Source organism: Marmota marmota, unplaced genomic scaffold (genome assembly GCF_001458135.2).
Source record: "Marmota marmota marmota unplaced genomic scaffold, marMar, whole genome shotgun sequence".
Lineage (NCBI taxonomy): Eukaryota > Metazoa > Chordata > Mammalia > Rodentia > Sciuridae > Marmota > Marmota marmota.
This window is the reverse complement of record NW_026000229.1, coordinates 43,973,053-43,991,706: the sequence shown is the minus strand read 5'-3', so window position 1 is coordinate 43,991,706 and position 18,654 is coordinate 43,973,053. Positions and strand designations below refer to the sequence as shown.

Sequence of the window (18,654 nt, the reverse complement as noted above, 5' to 3'; positions counted from 1 at the left end):
AAAAAAAAAAAAAAAAAAAAAAGCAGGGGTGAGGTGGGGAGTGGTGGGGGGAGTGGTGGTAGAACTTGGTGCTCATACACCCAGGGCCCAAGGATTTGAGAAAACTTGCTACTGACTTAGAGGAACTACGCTACATTGTTTCACTCCACCTATTTCAGTTAATTCATCTTTAAAATTAATGAAACAAAAAGGTCCATATACTTTTCACTTTTTGATGATGATCTATTATTAAAGAAGGTGAATGCTGGGATTTGAAAAGGTATCCGGGTCCTACAGACGTCTGACAAGACCACAGAAGTTGAGTAATTGTCATCAATGAAGATTACTGTGGGATAATGGTTGTGAAACTGTTTTCTACTTCTGCATGGGAATTTAACCTCCCAATTAACTTTCCAGTTTTGTTCCTGGGGCAATCAGATAAAACTGGCATGTTGATTGTTACCAGGGAACACTGCTGGTGATGAAAGTGACCCCTGACTGGCAGCCTGCATCTGGCCTGTGCAGAGCATCCATAACTTATGGACAGCCACATTTTTGTGATTGCATGAGTGTGGCAACACTTGTAGCTAGGGACATCTTTTGCAGGGTCCCCAAATGCTGTGCTTGTGAAGTTGTTGTAAGATATACTGGCTCCTGCGGTGCCTGAGGCATTTAAGCCATGGTGACTTTCATACCAGCCTGCTGTGGCCTGAGCAGGAATCTGGAGGTGGGAAATTCAGAGCCAGTCCCTGAACAGCTGCAAGAATTTTTGCATAAGAGCATTGCTTGACACTTCTGGCTAGCAAGCCAGTGTTCTCATCTTTTGTACTTTTGAGAATACCAGTGCTGATATGTTTTCTACTTTAAAATGATCATAAATGGCATTTATTACTATTAAGAAAAAATAAAGGAACATTTCCTCTTTATGTATCCTGGTCTCTGGTTATAACTGAGTCTTTCCTACAAAGCAAGGTCCCTTTTTAATTCCTGGACCTGTGCTTACTTGATAGGGAAGCTGAATAGTTGTGTTTCCATCATCTAATACCAGCAGACTTAGGGGACCTTCAAGGAAGGATAGGCTTCATTATACAGGGTCAAATCACAAGGGCTCTCCCCAGTGCTAGACAGTTATGATGATTTTATATTTTTTATTTCCTACCATCTCATTCTTTGGACCTCCTTTTTACAGACCCAGACATGAAAAAGATTTTTTGACCACCTTATCTCAACTCTTCTTTATCTAATCCTTTCCTTCCCCCCTAGAGTTCATCTTACTTTACTGAGTCTCAACTAGCTTGAAATGCCCTTGGCTGGGAACATCCAAGATCATCGGTTGCTTCCATGAGTTTGATGTCTGTGCCTCGTGCTCAGCACCAAGCTAAGAAATACACCTTCTCACCTCACTGCATGACTTATCTTAGGTTCAAGAACCTAAGAGTGGCACTGTTGGTTGTGAAATTTGAGGGAAGAAAATTAGAACAACTATTTAGTGAAAAGGGAGGGGACAGGCAGCCAGAGAGAGGCATGCATAGTTGGAACTGATCTCAGGAGAGAATGAAGCTCCCACAAAGTGGGCTCATCTAAACAAGGCTGTTCCCAGGAATGACGACAGGAAATCTGAAAACCTACTCTATCTTTTCCATGATCTTGCCCCTATTTCTCTATGACAACTTTGGTGGTGCAGTTGCTTAAAGACACACACACACAACGATAGTGGGAATGTCAACTGTAACAACTGATATAATCTCTTGGGAAAGCATGTCCCTAACCCTATGGATTAAAGAAGGTGAATATTGGGATTTGAAAAGGTATCCGGGTCCTACAGACGTCTGACAAGACCCTATGGATTCCATTCCTCAATATTTATTCCAGAAAGGTAAAATAAAACAATGAAACCACAAGCATGATTTTTTTTTTTTTAACATTGAGAAAGATTACATAGCAATGAGGAACTGGCTAAATCTCTTAAGTATAATGTTCGAGTAGCCACTGTGAGTTCAACTTTGACCATATACACATGCAAGAGGACAAGGACAAGAGTGAAAATTGTTGTGACCAGGTGGTAAGATTATGTATGATTTACTATATCTCCTTTAAAGAGTCTTCAGTCTGCTATCTTATTTAAATACAGAATGAAAAAATTAACATTAGAATCATTTAGTCAAGAGGGATTTAGAATATTTTCTCATCCCTAAGGCACTTAAGAGTGATATGAATTGTCATTTTTATACCTGGGGTATACAAGCATTGTTAGGTCACAATATATAGTTTTATTTTTTAATCTGGTTTAAGTTGGATCAATTTAAATAGAGTCATGCTTATAGAATTATGTAATTTTACAAGCAAATGAATCTTTAAGACTTTCATTTTAAAACTTGAGATTTTATAAGTTCGAAGCTGACCCACAAATTTTCTGCCATTCACATAACATAAGCTTTTTAAATCAAAAAAAGATAACAATATTTCTTAGTATTGTCATCAACTCTAGCTCTTATTCAGTGTGTAACATTAGGTTCAGTACTACAACCTTCATATATCATTTCTCTTTATTTTCAGTCACCAGAAACCAGGTTTCAATTTAATTAGGTTGCCCAAAATTAAATCACACTAAACAATGATTATGTAGAGCTTATTATTTGCTAGGCAATTTACCTGTACTAACATGTATTCACCCCTTTAATCCTGAGAACAAGCTTGTTAGGTAGATAAAAATTTATTCCCACTAGGCAGATGAGGAAACTCAACTCAGGTGAGATACACTTGCCCAAGGTCTGGGCTTACCTGGTGAGTGGTGGAGGCAGGATTTCAATTCTGCCAATCTGGCTCTAGAACCTGTTCCCCAAATCATTGCCTCATGCCCTGCTTAAGAGTGTCTACAAAATAGTTTCTAATTCAGGCCAGCACTCCTTCAACTGCACCATATTACATCCAATTTGGCAGATGAGAAAACTTGTCCATGGTCATATGATTAGTTAATGCTTGAAGATTAACTTCTTGACTTTGAATCTAATTATCTTCCTATTGTCTCAGACTTCTGAGAATGAATAGAAAAATACCTAGCTAAAAAACAAAAGCAAATGAGAAAAAGAGCTCAGGGAAATCAAGTCTAAGACCTCAAAAAAGACAAAGCTCTTTGTCTTGCCACTATTTTAAGTAGACTTAGTCCTACAAGTTACTGACCAATGCTGGTCCTCAGAAATCCATGTCCTAGATAGGATGGGGAAGCATCTACATGAAGGAAGGATCTTCTGGGAGACATGGCCATCACTCCTGACCCAAATTTATGTGTTTGTGTTGTGCATGATTATGTGGGAAATGACATTCCAGTGATTGTGCAAATCATTTTCTGGTTTTAAAAAATGCTCTAAGAAAAACAGCTTAGAGGATGTGATGGTTGGTTGTATGTTAACTTGGCTAGTTCATACTACAGTTATTTAATCAAAGTTTTGATGTGACAATATTGTGTAGATTTTAGAATAGAATTAACATCTACACTTCAATAAAGGCAATTATCTTTGGTAGCTTGGCTGTGCCTCATCCAATCAATTGATGACCTTAAGAACAACAAGTCAGGTTTCCTAGAGAAGAAATTCTGCTTCTAACTACAGCATTAACTCAGCCTGAGTTTCCAGCTGATCTCATCTTGAGATTTCAGACTCACCAGCCACAATTACATGAATGAATTTCTTATAATAAACCTATCTGTATCCACCCACTCACCCACTCACATGGTCCCATTTCTTTGGAGAATCCTAACTGATATACAGGTCTTGTCAGGACTTCAATATGCTCCCAAAATGCTGAGCATACAGATCCACTTGACATACAGATTACGAAAAAGCAGACATAGGCTGAAAATGAAGGAAGAAAAGTTTAGCCCCTACGAAGGGAGGGACCAGAGCAAATGATCCTCTCCCCCATCAGGTCCCAGTAGGCAAACTGTTAGAACAATCTCTATCCACCCAGTCAGAACTCAAAGGGGGTATGCTTGCTGCATAAGCAACTCAGAGTCCCCATAGTGAAAAAAATGACTGCTGAGAGGAAAGAACATGCACTCAGATTTCTAGGAATTAATAACAAAGAAGGCATTCTCCTCAGTCAGGGCAAGCTCAAGTAATCCTGGCATCCTGGAGAATGCTGACAGACAGGAGCACCTCTACTCCTTCACTGTTTGGGGATCTTACTTTATCCCATTTCTCAGGCTAGGAGAGATGATTTGCTTCCAGTTTGAAAAATAAATCTGTCTTTTCTTCCAACTTTCTTCTTCATTGCCATCTTTGGCAGTCTCTTCCCCTGAATGACTAGAGAGAGGCCAACAGGGAAAGGTGCAGGACAGGCAATTGATCTCACCTTGGCTTCTGAGGTGGGTTCCAAGAAGCAGAGGCGATTCCCAAGTCCCTCGGCAGCCAGGCAGAATTTCCTTTGCTCCTTGTGAATGCTTGCGATGCACTGGAGTACCACTTCATCTTCCTGCCAGGAGAAGAGACACAGTATGAGTGGAAAGAGGCCGTGTCCCTCAGAATTAGGCAGGCGCCAATCCCCAATGACAGGCACATCCTTTCTTTTGTTTCAAACCTTGTTAGTGAAGGAGAGTTTTTATCCACATGCTTATATTCACATGGCATTAAGCATCTGCTGTGAATCAGAATGCTACTAACTTCTGGAGTAAAGTCAGTCAAAGCAAATACAGGTTTAGCATCTCTCATCTGAAAATCCTCAATCCAAAATGCTCCAAAATCAAAAACTCTTTTGAGTTCAGAATAAGGCCGCGAGTGGAAAATTCCACAGCTGACTTCCTACAATGGGCCACAGTCAAAACACAGGTACACTAAGAATATTATATAAAATTACCTATGCATTAGATGTGTATATGAAATAATTTGTGTGTTTAGACTTGAATCTCATCCTCAAGATATGTCATTATATATATGCAAATATTCCAAGATCTGAAAAAAAATCTGACATCCAAAACATTTCTAGTCCGAGCATTTTGATCAGATAAAGAATACTTAGCCTGACTGGGGAAAGGAGAGACTACATACGGCATGGGCCTCGCTTCTGAGATACACAAAAAGGCATACGGTCTACATGGCTGAGCAAAACACTTCAATGCTTAGATGAATATAAAAATAAATCTAAGCAATCTTTCCAAATATGGACTAAAGCAATAAAATGGGGTTAAAAGGGAACAGATACAGAAGAAACTGGAGTGAAGTGACATTAATGGTGGGAGAGCTTACTTCAGGTTGTGGGAGAAATGTTTTGTTAGAGGAAGAAAGCATCGGCAGTAGGCAGCACATGTGCTGGGAATGATGGATTCAAGTTCTGGAGTGTCACAGAAGGGGAGTGGGAAAAGAAGCCTTGAAGATTCAGATTGGAAGGAAGAATTAAAGGTCAAGCAGAAGAGCCATTCTGAATGCTCAAGGAAGGGAGCTCCTTCCCACATTCTCAAAAGCAGCCCTCCTAAAATTTCAGAAAGCTTGCTTTAACCGCATTCCTCTTGCTGATGGTCCCAGGAAGGAGTCTGAACTCCATTTTCACTCATATGTGCACTTGCCTGAAGTAGAAAGGAAGACTTTTTTCCTGCCAAAGCTTTCATCCTTGCTCCTCTCATGCTCTCTATCAAGTTAAATATCAGAAAGACTACAGTGTGGTTAGGTTAAAAACGTGACCAAAGAGGAGAGCCGGTTGCAGGTTCCTCCCTAGCATTATTTCATCTATTGCTTTGTCTTGTCCTCATGTCCCCCAAGTATTAGGGTTTGTCCTTGAGTATCTGTTATGGTTTGAATGTGAAGTGTCCCCCAAAAGATTATGTGTGAGACAATGCAAGAAGGTTTAGAGGAGAAATGATTGGGTTAGGACCAATCCATCAGTAAATTAACCCCTTAATGGGGATTAACCGAGTGGTAACTGAAGGTAGTAGGGTGAGGCTAGAGGATGTGGGTATTGGGGGTGTGGCTTTGGAGTTATACATTTTGTATCTAGCTAGTGGAGTCTGCTTCCTGATCATGTGAGCTGCTTCCCTCCATCATACTCTTTCCCCGTGAGGAATGGAGCCAGCTGTCAATGAACTGAGATCTCTAAAACCATGAGCCCTCAAATAAACTTTTCCTCCTCTATAATTATCAGGTCTTTTAGTCACCGTAGTGAAAAAGTTGACTTAAGCAGTGTTGGAAAGGTAGACTAAGTCAAAATGGTTTCTTAAACTGTGTCTGTGATATATCTGTCAAGTCAATAAATAAAATGAATCCACTAGGTGGGAGTGTGAACATGGTCACTACTAACAGAGCCCACAAAAATGTCTGCTGGTGCCCCAAATAGGTGAGGGGCTATGGTGAAATTTGGGAAGCCACAAATTGCAGATGTATGAAAAGACTGGGGGCGGGGGGAAGAGTTTTACTAAGGCACTGAAATGTCATTGTCCATTATCGTATCGAGTCAATAAAAAATTCAAGAGCTTCTGCTTTTGTGAAGTCAGAATTCAAGGTTCTCATTTTAATTGAGACAGAAGAAAACTCCAGAATATCACTGTTCCTAAAATTTGGGTTCAATGAAATGTCTGAAAGGAATGAAATATTCTCTGCGTGGAGTTTCTGTCTAGATCCTGTATCTACCAGAACTGATGTGACCCTCCAAAGGGTACTGGCAGTAATGGAATACTCTTAGTTGTCAAAATTACTGGGGGCTGCTACTTGCATTTGGAACCCGGGATCGTGGAAGTTAAATGGTCTATAATGTAAGAAGTCCTCAATGTACGTTATTTTTTTTTCTTCCAAAATACCAAGAACACCCTGCATTGAGAAATACAAAATTCACTGGTAAAACAAACAAATGACAACAAAACCCCAAACAGGCATTTGAAAGAAAAAAAGCATCTGATTACAGACCACATTTTCCCACAAATCAGTGAAATCAAGTTTCCCCTTTAAAGTTTGCTTTCAAGGTCCCTTTCCATGACTGCTTTTTCCATTCCCTTTCCTTCCAAGGTGCCCAAATCTCCTTGATTTGACCTTGCACTAGATTGCTTGGGGTCTGTGTTGTCTTCTGAGATTTTCCATATTCTTAAAACACAGGATTCCAAGAAAGTGATGGAAGAAACAAACCTGTTCTGATTCAATTTGTGAGGAGCGGCCCTGTCCCAGTGTGTTTATATTTGGGCAGTCTGAGTGACACACATGTGAGTGTGGAGTTCTTGGCCAAACTGATGCTTCTTTTAATACTACTTTTTTTTTTCCAGATTCCATCTGGAACCTTATGCTCAATGCTGACCTAGCTGCTGATACCACCTGGAGTGGCAGCCTGCACCTGCCTTTGTTCCCTACAACAGCTAGACATCTGGAACCTTCAAGTGCTTGATGTACTAAAATCTTTGCAGCAAATTCCAGTTGGAGTCACAAGATGAGTTAATACAACTGATCTCATTACTGCTTTCATTTCCTACTAATATACCAAACACAAGCCCCTTTAGTTGCCAGCCTTTCCAAATTTACTCATGCTTGTACTGACCTGCACTGTCTCCCTGCTAAGCAATTATTTCTCATCCTTTCTCAGTTTGCTCTAAATCAAATTTGGGTACTGCCCAAAGGTATCATTTTCAAGGCACCCTCCCCCCTTAATCAGAGGTTGCAAATGCTTCTGCATCTTGCTTCTAGCTCTATATAGAGGCTTGCATTCCTCTCATTAGTCTCAGTGCTACATTTAGACTATTAATCTCCATCTATGTGCAAAGCCTCTTCCATTTTGGTATGCAAAATCTACCCTCCACATCATCTTTGGCTACTTCTCTTATCATTTACGTGACTCTTAATGACAATCAAAAAAAAAAATCTAATACAACTTCAGTCTACTGACTATCTACCAATGACAAAGCATCCTGCTAGGATACTATGGCTATACACTGTTTTATAAGGAAAGACCCATTAATTATGTAATAATGAACTTGTGGGTACAAAGACTAGCTTCCAGATTTTCTCTATTCCATTTCAGCTATCATCCCAAGTAACTTTATGGTTTATGTGGACCATTTGTCCAAAATGAACTTCTATATCCAACTATTTCTACTCTGCTTCAGTAACATACCATGATAAACCTTCTTTGCCATCACATGAAACAACTCCATTTCTAAAATCGAAACTAGACTCTTCCACTCTTTGAAACTGATCTCTTGCTTTTTCATTCTCTTACTTCCATTAGACAAGTTCAACTTCAAGATTTCCAGTTCCAAGAAGCCACCTCCACCCACCTTATTTCCTCTGCTTCAGTAAGAATGGCTGATCTTTTGATAGAAAAAAAAGTAAAAACTGAGGGGTTATATGCCATTATAAATTTATGGGCTCCTGCTTCCTTATTTTCAGCTTGTTCTAATTCTGATTTCACTGGGATAAAATCACAGATATTCTTTTTTGTAGGAATCAGAGCACATATAATTCAGTCAATATCAAATAACTACATATATTATCTTTAATAAAAGAAAGAGAAACAGAAGAAAGTGCCAAGTTGGAGGGTAATCAGTAAGGTAGGGGTGAATAACAAGACCTTTCAGATTCAGCCCCTTGTCCTTATGGGTAAGGGGTATGAATCTTTTAAGTCCCTAGGGAATAATATCTTCAGGATCATAAAGATGTCCTGTTTGTAATCCAAGAGTTCAAAATGTCTCGGCTGGATCTGCCGCCACTGTTGAGCTCTACCTAACACATCTGGCTCCGTCTCTCCTTCATTCTCATGCCTCACTGCATCCCAGTCAAGCTTACACTTCCAAAATGCTGCTTCTTCAAACCCTCCATTCCCATATTCAATCTGTCCTCCCAGCTCTTCTTTCTGATAAATCCTTCCCATCTCTTTTTTTCTCCCGAGACCCCTGAAGTTAGGGATTTCCCAAGAACTGGTCTTTGTCACCTTTCCTTGGCAATCTGTCCATTCTTCAGGCCTCTAGCTGCTTCTGAGGAGTTGCCACATGACTGGTGCCTCAGCCACCTGGGCTTCTAGGGTTCTAAACCTCCACCTATTCCTAAATGAATTCCTGGATTTGTGGACACTGACATGTCCCAATGCACACAAAGAACTTTTCAGTCTGTCACTTTTATTTTCCCCCATGTGTGTTAATGGCATTTCCAACTATGAAAACAAGGTTTGGATGACATTATCTTCCCTTTCTCAGTTCTGCCTCTTTCCTGTTGCAGAGCACATGGGCAAAGGATAAAAAGGAGATTGAAGGTCTGAGGGTAAGACAGGCTCTTTTGACATTCTTAATCTGGCCTACTTCCAGAGACAGAGTTCTGATGCTTTTCTTGCTGAAAATTCTCAATGGCTTTCTCTCCAGTGTTCACGAAGCAAATACAAACTTCCTGAACTAGCATTTGAGGACTTCCAAATTCCCAGTCCCATGTCACCTACTACATCTGAATCAGGTGAACTGACAATCCCCAATGATAGGCATGTGTTTTTTGTTTTAAAATCTGGTTAGGAGACATCCCCTACTCCCATGCCTATATTCTCATGGCATCACAAAGCATTATCTTCTCTGCAGAGTTATACCTATGCAATGGAACTCTGGTGACTAATGTATTTTATGTACCAAATTATAATTTATTACACAGGTATATTTTTACATTATAACCTAAAGTTTATGAGAGCAGAAAACTTATGCTTTTTCATCCAAGCTGGGAATGGCATGTTTGGCAAAAACACATTGACTGACTGATAGACAATCAGATTACAAGAGATTTCCTTACTCTCTCACCCATAAGGGTCACTGTTTCATTGATGAGCCAGAATGGAATAATCAAATGAGAACAGATGCTGACATAATAAAGTGATAATGAGGTTTTTAAGTCCATTTCAAAAGTGTTTAGATTGCATTTCTTATTATCGATGATATCATTCATTTAGCACTTCTCTATCAGACACTATACTGATATGTCCCCCTAGATTATTTAAGTCAACCTAACAACATAACCACTTTACAAGTGTGGACACCAAAGCTCAGAGGAGTTATGCAATTTTAATAACAGTGAATATCTAAAGAACAGTCATTATGTACCACTGCATTACAGTAACTGTTTAATCCTTACAAAACCCTAGAATGTGGGTACTAATATGCTCCCTACTTGATAAAGGGGTGAGGCACAGAAAGGGTAAGTGAATGCCCAGTGCCACACAGTTTCTAAATGAGACACCCAGACCTTGAACTGAGGGCTGTCTAAGGAGTCTGTCTTCTTTATCTCGATGCCAAACTGGATCTCTTACTCCAAGATACTGACCTTACCAATAGAACTGAATTCATGTCTGCTGTCTCTAAGGCTCATAGTGATGGTGTTGATAAAAATAGCTTGAAGCCCTTTCACATGGTCAAACAACATTGAATAGTAAAAAAAAATCATACAGCACAATGCCAGGGAGAACAGCCAGAGTGCTGAAGCCAATAAAAACATTTCTGCGTCCAGTGACTGCAATACTGGAGGGAGTGATCATCAGCTCAAAATGTGAAATAAAAGGGGGAAAGCGGTTAAAATCCAAGGTATATCATATGTCAGATTCCCTCCAAGCTATGTGGCTCATACGCGCCAGGTCCTCCAGTCATAGACTCAACCTGTGGTGGTGTTGAGTGATTGTCCCTGAACAAGGGCATGCGGCCTTCAGCTTAGATCTCACTGTCACGGGTCATCTCTGACAAAGCAAGTACTTTTGGCCAAAGAACTTTGAACTTGAAAATGGAGTTTGCTTATTCCCTCCTATTGTTGCCTTCTCACGCCCTGGCTCACAGCCCAACGGCTGGAACAACAGAGTGCCACGTTTGCCATTTCTGAGCTGATGGTGGGGCACCTTGGCTCTCTCTCTTCTCTCTGGGTTGTTAGCAAAGAACATTCTGGGACAAGACAAAATGGCTGACAGCTCTATTTAAGGTAGATCATCAGGCAGCTGATGACAGCCCTATAGTTAGATCTGCGTATCACCAGTGCTGAGAAGCTCATGAGCCTGAACACATGGGACAGCATGCTGGCCAGCAGAGCTCAAGGTCCATGTTCACATGCAGAGTAAACTCCATAACCATTTGCTGCTTTAAAGGGGAAGATATGTCCTACCCACTTGTCTTGAACATCAGGCTCTATTTTAGGGAACTGATAAAGTTAGAGCTACTTGCTAAATATAGGTAAAGACATGGATGTCAACTTAATCTGAAGCTTTACCCCAAATCATCTCTTCAATAAAAAATAAGTGGGGGCCAAGGACAGTGGTTCATGCCTGAGATTCCAGCAACTCCGAAGGCTGAGAAAGGGGGACTGCAAGTTCCAGTCAGCCTCTACAACTTAGCGTTTCACTCTCAAAAAAATAAAAAAAAAAATGGCTAGGGATGTGACTCAGTGGTAAAGCACCCCTGGGGTCAATCCCTAGCACCAGGAGAAAAAAAAAGAAAGAAAGAAAATGGATGGGCTTTTTGGATTGATGAGACAATCTGCAAATTATTTCACAGAGATTAATGGCACTGGTCACCTATTTCATATGTTCCAAATAGGAATAGTTTTTACTATTTGCATCTTTAAGTTTTAAGAGTCTCCCCTTTCCCTATGAATCCTCAGTGCCTAACATAGTACCTGAGCACTGCACAGAGAAACATTTATGAACTCTATGAAAAGAATCATATTCTGAAAACTAATCATATTAACAAAAATGCTTATGCATAAAAATTACACAGTAAAGATTTCTCTTAAAGGACTGATGATATTTGCTTCTATAGTGACCCTTGAGACATTCCAATTTTTAAAATTTTTTTAAATATTTATTTTTAGTTGTAGATGGACACAGTACCTTTATTTTTATGTGGTGCTGAGGATTGAACCCAGTGCCTCTCACATGCTAGGTCAGTGCTCTACCACTGAGCCACAACCCCAGACCCACATTCAAATATTCTTAATCCTACTTTATAAATTATAAACTTAAGGTTTTAGATTAAGTTTTTGGGTAAAGTTTTAGAATGAGGTCACACCCACATCTTCACAAATATTTAGCAAGTAGCCCAACTTTATCAACTAAACGTGTATAACCAGTCCAAAGTCCAACTCTCCAAGGATGAGAGTCAGCTTTTTGAAAAATTTGTTATTGCTTTTAGTTTTAGTTTAATTACCCCTTTGGTATTTCTTTGTCTTAGCATCTGTCAAAAATTTGGAACGGCTACTCACCTATCTCTGGATCCTTAATTATTGCAAAGTGCAGTAAGAGGGAAATTTCATGAGACTAAGAATCAAAGTTGATAAAGCTTCCCTTTCCTTTCACACTTTCATCATTTGGCTTGTGAAATACACATTCATGAAATACACATTAATTTACTTTTTTCTCCTATGCTCTGGAAGCTCCTTCTGGGTCTCATTTCCCCCTCTCTAATGCTGGGGTAGAGAGGAATGAATCCTTAGGTGCTCTTCTTTCCTGCACCCTTCTCTATGGTGGTTTCATGACTCAAAAGCTTTGTATAGCTTACAACATATTTGTCCCCCCAGATTAAACCTCTCCTCGGAATTCCAGACTTACACCTCCACCTGCATATTCAATATCTCCACTTGGATGTCCAAGAGGCACCTCAAGTTTAGGATGTCCAATGGATTGTCTCCCCCAGGGGTGTTCCTTCTAACTCTTCCTCTACTTCAGGACATGGAAACTCCTTTCTTTAGGTTGCTCAAGCAAAAGAAAGAAAATAAAAAATATCTTGAAGTTATACTGATTCTCTTTCACTTCATATCCACATCACTGAGAAACCCTGTCCATCCTACCTTTAACACAGTTGTAAGTTGCACCAACTTATATCCTTACCACCGTCTACCAGCTCCTGCCATCTCTTGTCACAGTTACTGTAATCACCTCTGACTTTGTTTCTCACTTATGTCTCTACACATTGCCAGCGTCTTTTAAACCCGAGATCAATTCGTTCCACTACTTAAACCCTCCAGTAGCTTCCTGTCTCATTAGGGGAAAGGTAGAATTCTTATTATAGCCTACCAAGTCCTAAGAATAGACCAGCCTCCAAATGCAAAATCACCACGAAATACTACCTCATACCTGTTAACATGGCTACTACTTAAAAGAGAAAATGGGTTGGCAAGGATGTGGAACAAAGGAAACTCCTGTACACTTGGTACATACCAGTTACCATTCCCAAGGTGGGAATGTAACATTACAGCTGTCCTGGAAAACAGATTTTTTTAAAAAAATATATAGAACACCATATGATTCAGTAATCCTGCCTGAGTACATATCAAGAGGAAATAAAATAGTATGCCAAAGGAATATCTATACCCATATATTCACAGCAGCATTGTTTATAATAGACAAGATACAAGTTAACTTAAATGTTGACAGATGTTGGATAAAAAAATCTTTCTCAGACATAAGAATATCACATGTTCTTGAAAAAGGAAATATTGCCTTTTGTATCAACATGGACAAGAGGACATTATGCTAAGTAAAATCAGCCAGATGTAGAAAGACATATACTACATGATCTCACTTATATAGATTTAAAGTGGTCAAGATCACAGAAACAGTACCATGGTAGCTGCCAGGGTTGGGGTGGGCAGAGCTGTTGGCCAAAGGGTCAAATTGCTTCAGTTACACTAGGATGAATAAATGCTAAAGCATGTGACTACAATTAACAATAATGTACTGTGTACTTGAAAATTGCTGAGAGTAGATCTTAAATGTTCTCACCACACACAAAGGTAACTCCGAGAGATGGAAATGTCAATTGGCTTGATCGTGGTGATCATTTCATGACATACGTTTATCTCAAAGCATCAAGTTGTATCTCTTAAACACTTCCCTACAATTCTCCTGTAGCACTCTTTTGCTTGCTTAGATTCAACTACACTGACCTCTCCCTTGGAACTTGAACTTTTGAAGGGTGATCCTTCCTCCAACTCTTTGTTTTACCCACATGCTTTTCTCCCAGAACCTGCAGCACTCCCTTCCTCACTTCCTCTAGGTATTATCCCAAAGGTCACCTTGCCAGAAAGCCTTCTTTCATTGCCCAATATAAAAGTAAAACCTGATGAATTCCCATTTTGTTCATCTGTCTTCTTTTGAAACTAGCACTTACCCTCTAATAACATATATTTCTTATATCTATCCCTCCCATTAAAATGCAACCTCTGTGGCGACTGCTTTGTTCCCTGCTGTATCCCCACTACCCAGAACAGTGCCTGAAACATGGTGGACACTCAAATAGTCACTGGATGGAGGATCAGTCATTTTTCTATTAAATACATTGTCACAAAAAGTTGGGGATTTATTTTCTCTTTTATTCCTTTACTGGAAGTGTCCAAACAGTCCTTGGTCCCAGCTAGAATTACATACTTATGTTTGGGACTGAGAAATAAAAGAGGCACCCTCAGTCTCAGGACCCCTTCTGCTCCAGTTGCAAAAAGTTTCTGACTTTTCACATTGACAAAGGAAGCAGAGACTGGAGTTTGATTGCAAAATGTACTCAGCCTCCCATGGCTATTCCCTTTGGAAGTTTCAGGGAAATAAGCAAAAGGGAAAGTTTTCCCTAAATTGATCAAGGAGGCATACAGCCATTAGGGTTCACAAATGCAATTAATTCTCCCTCAGGCAGACATGCTGCTATGGGATGTGAACAAATGCAGTGGCCAATGACATTTCCCTAGAAATAGCTGTCAACTTATTAATAATTTCTCTTCCATAAAAAGGAAAAAATAATTATATAGCTGGTACCAGGGAATTTCAGGCTCTACCTGAGGCTTTCTAACTATAACATTATAACTTTGTACTCTTCTCTCCCATCCAATCAGAAAACACTAGGTGAGTGACCACACCCAGCTAAATGCACACACTTCTTTGATTTCTTTCTGCTTTAGATACATCAGCCAGGAATAAGAATGAATGGGAGCTATCTGGCATACTATATCAAATCCTGATGTTCACTGTCTAACCTCAGAGGCAGCAAGGACTGGTGGTAAAGTCATGCCAGAAAAATTTTGGTCTCTGATCTAATGTTGCTCTGAACCTTATTTTTAAAAAACTTATTCCTAGGACACTTTAAGTGCCCAGATTCATATCCGAAATGCATGTTCGTGACTTTGTCTTATCTCGTTCTCTTAAGCACTTAGCCCCAGAAGCAGAAGAGCATCCAGGGCCCTACGGAATGAACTTGAAAAATTATATAGTGGTACTTATGTTTGCGTGTCATCAGATCTATAAGTCAATTTCTCATCTTTTGTCATTGGTTCTGGGACCTGTGACTCACAAGATGAAGCATAATTCTTTTTCTGGGCCACACAAGTCATCCAAATCAACACACTACTTTTCGTCAGATCTTCTAATACATAGACTCCAGGAATGGGCCTCAGTATGTCCACTTTTTTTTTTTTTTTGTGGGAGGATAACTAAGCTACTGAGATTCTTTCTACTTGTAGTACTTTTAAACAGGGTGCTTTAAAGAATTTCCTTTTTTATGTAAAAAAAAAGTAAAGGACACTAAAATAACCAACAGAGGGGACTTTCTGAATATTCTGTGTACACCAACCCTCCAAAATAGTGACAGATGTAAAATTTGAAAGCAAGAACAAAGCACCAAGCAATCTCCATACCAAATCTAATAGCTTAGGAACACTGTGCCTTTTTCAAAAAGAATTCCTGATGAGGTTAGTGGATTTTAATGAAATTTATGGGCTGACATTCAGCTGGGTAAATCTTTGGAAATGAGGTCACGTACAGGCAACAGGAAGGTTTTCATAATTTAATGGTACATAAAGCCGTATGAATTACCTGTCCAGGACTAAGTTCCTTAAAAAGAATTATCCATTTCTTCTACTTCCATTCAGATCTAAGTCATACATTCATTCAGGAAATATTTGTACCCTCAATTAAGTGCCAGACTGTCTTGTGGCCTGGGAGTGAACAAGACAGCCAAGGTGCCTGCCTTCCTGGGGTTCACATTCTAGGAGGACAAATATTTCATGCACTGGCTCCAACAGGCTTTGCATAGCAGTGACCTACAAAGACAGTGATATAATTCAGGACACTGAAGAAGACAGTGACAAGAACACAAGGATGTTCAAGTTACTTCTCTTTCCTTCCTGAAAGCTTTTCTGCCCTAGGCTGAGCCACTGTGAGTTTCTATTGAAGAACTTACACCTCAATATCGTAACTCTTGGGTTTTTTATTTAAATCCCCCCTTCCAGATGTTTAATGCATAGAAGGCAAGGAATACATCCTGTTCATCTCCAGCTTGGTTATCTTGTATCCCCAACATCTGCCCTATGGAAAACATGCCATGGATGTTCAATGAATAAAAATAATGGTTAGGAGAAATAGTCGATCAGTATGGTATGTAAAATTGGAGTAGAAACCTATAGACTAAAGTATCAAAATTTTGTTAGGAATTAAAACTAGGAACTTTCCAGGGTTATAAGACATACCTCCTGAGGAGAACAAGGACCAGCATAACTGAGACAAATGCCAGGAATTCTCAACTCATTCTCCTGGGCAAGGCTCAGTTAGTATATCTAGTTCCCAAGGATAGTCTGGGGTTATAAGTTGGATATTGTGTGTGGCAACTTCCTGTATTAAAGGTTGTAGTACAGAGAGGCTCTTCTCACCCTGTATCAGTGAATACATAGCACTTAAGGAAGGGGTGCCAGCAGAAGCTCAGATCTAATGATTCCTCCATGCACTGATTTAAACACTGTGTATTTCCTAGACTCCTAAAAATTCTCTCTTGTTATCTTTATATCCATTCTACAGGTGTAGATCTTCAGGCTTGGGCTCACATGTTAAGTGACTGCCCAAAGTGAGATGGACATTTCTTTTGTTCACTCATTATTCATTAATATATTTTTTTGATTGAGTGTCCATTACACACCATGATCTTGAGAACACAAAAATGCGTCAGAGCAAGTAAAGCCACAGATACTACAACTCCCAAGGTCTTGGTGGCTTCAGGGTCAATGCCAAGGTCTCTAGCACCTTGGCCCCCACAGCTCTACCATCTCCTGGGAAAGTAGCTGGGCAGAATTATAGGTTCCTGCCACCTAAGAAGCCCCACGGTGCCCTCTCCAGCCTCCAGGAGCATGCCTTTCCAGGTTTGGCTACTTGGCCTCACCTGTCCAAGCCTCATGGCTATTCCTAGAACCATCCAAACTTTTATCCCTAAGTGACTTTGGGAAATAAGAGTCTCAGCTTCATGCTGGGGAAAAGGATGTTCCAGATCTCTCAGATAATCCCTCCACATACTGGTAAAGGGGGCAGAAAGTATCTCATTTTTCTTCTATTTTTTTCTGATTTTTGTCTTATTTCCATGAGTCTATAGGAAAAAAAACAAACTTATCTACTGTAAAGCAGTGGGACACAGCCCCATGTTGACATAAAAATCATGGGAGCACTTTTAAGAATATACTGATGCTTGGGTTGGCTTTGTAGCTCAATGGTAGAGCGCTTGTTAACATAAAAATCACATGTGTGAGGCACTAGGTTCATCTCAGCACCGCATATAAATAAAATAAAGGTCCACTGACAACTAAAAAAATAAAATTAAAAAAAATAATATACTAGTGCCTGAGCCCTAGCCCAGTCCAAGCAAATGGGAATCTCTGGGGACAGGTGCTGTGTTCAGGTATTTAAGAGCTCCCTAGATGACTGACACAGTGGAGAGAGGGGACTTCCCAATAGACCCAGTTCAGTAGTTCCAGTGGGAGAAGTGAGAGAAGGCTAACAGATATTCTGATACAGGTAAGGATCACAGGGGAAAACAAGTGAAATCTGGGTGTAATAAAAAAAAGTAGTAGGGGAAAGATCCGGCATTAGGTCTTCATTTTCCTTTCATCAAGGCTCCAAAGCCACCACTAACCCCAGACATGCCAATCACCAAAGGCTATCAGTTGCCTCTCTCTTATTAGGTAATTCCCTCTAAAACAGAACCCAATTCATTTTTCTCTTCTTCTCAAAGCCTTTATAATACTTCTCCATGGAATACATGAGGATATCCAGACTAGACAGGGAGACGATCTGGCTGTTTTAAGTGAATCAACAAGAATTAATACCTCACAGATGCCTCTGGAACTAGGAAATCATAAACTTACAATGGACTGGAGGTTTAAAACAGAAGCCTTGCTGTATTAATCAGGGTTCTTTAGAACAACAGAACCAGTATGAGATAATACACACACACATAAACTGTCTTATGTAGTTATGGAAGCCAAGAAGTCCCACAATATGCCATCTGCAAACTACAGAACCAGGAAGGCTGATGATGTAACTCCTGGAGTCTGAAGTCCCAAGAACCAAAAGCTCTAATAGCCAAGGTCAAGAGAAGACAAATGACCCAGCTCAGGAACAGAGGGAAAGAGAATGTGCCTTCTTGTTCTATCTGTGCCCCTAGCAGATTGGATGATGACCTCTCACATTGGTGAGGATAGATTATCTTACTGAGACTAGTGATTCAAGTGCTAATTTCTTCTAGAAGCACCACCACAGAAATAATGTTTTCTCAGTTATCTGGGCATCCCTAAACCCAGTCAAGTTACACATAAGAATCAACCATCACACTAGCCAACCAACTACCAAGTATTTATTGAGTGTTTTCAAAGTACCTGGCTCCACCTATGCCAAGAAACTTGCTGATTATTCTTTCCCCAATTCATTCCCAAATTGCTGTGCCAAGTGCAAATAACT

At 39.9% G+C, this 18,654-nt stretch overlaps 1 protein-coding gene across 1 annotated transcript in view; it reads right to left on the bottom strand.

Annotated features, from left to right (window-relative positions):
• Ryr3 (ryanodine receptor 3) overlaps positions 1 to 6,836 on the bottom strand; it is a 356,005-nt gene extending 349,169 nt beyond the window's left edge. The window contains exons 1-2 of the mRNA XM_015480130.2: positions 6,672 to 6,836; positions 4,330 to 4,449 (exon numbers count right to left, since the gene is read on the bottom strand). Coding sequence (XP_015335616.2) covers positions 4,330 to 4,449; positions 6,672 to 6,776 — 225 coding nt within the window. The 5' untranslated portion in view covers positions 6,777 to 6,836. The remainder of the gene's footprint in view (positions 1 to 4,329; positions 4,450 to 6,671) is intronic.
• Between the last annotated feature and the right edge of the window lie 11,818 nt (positions 6,837 to 18,654).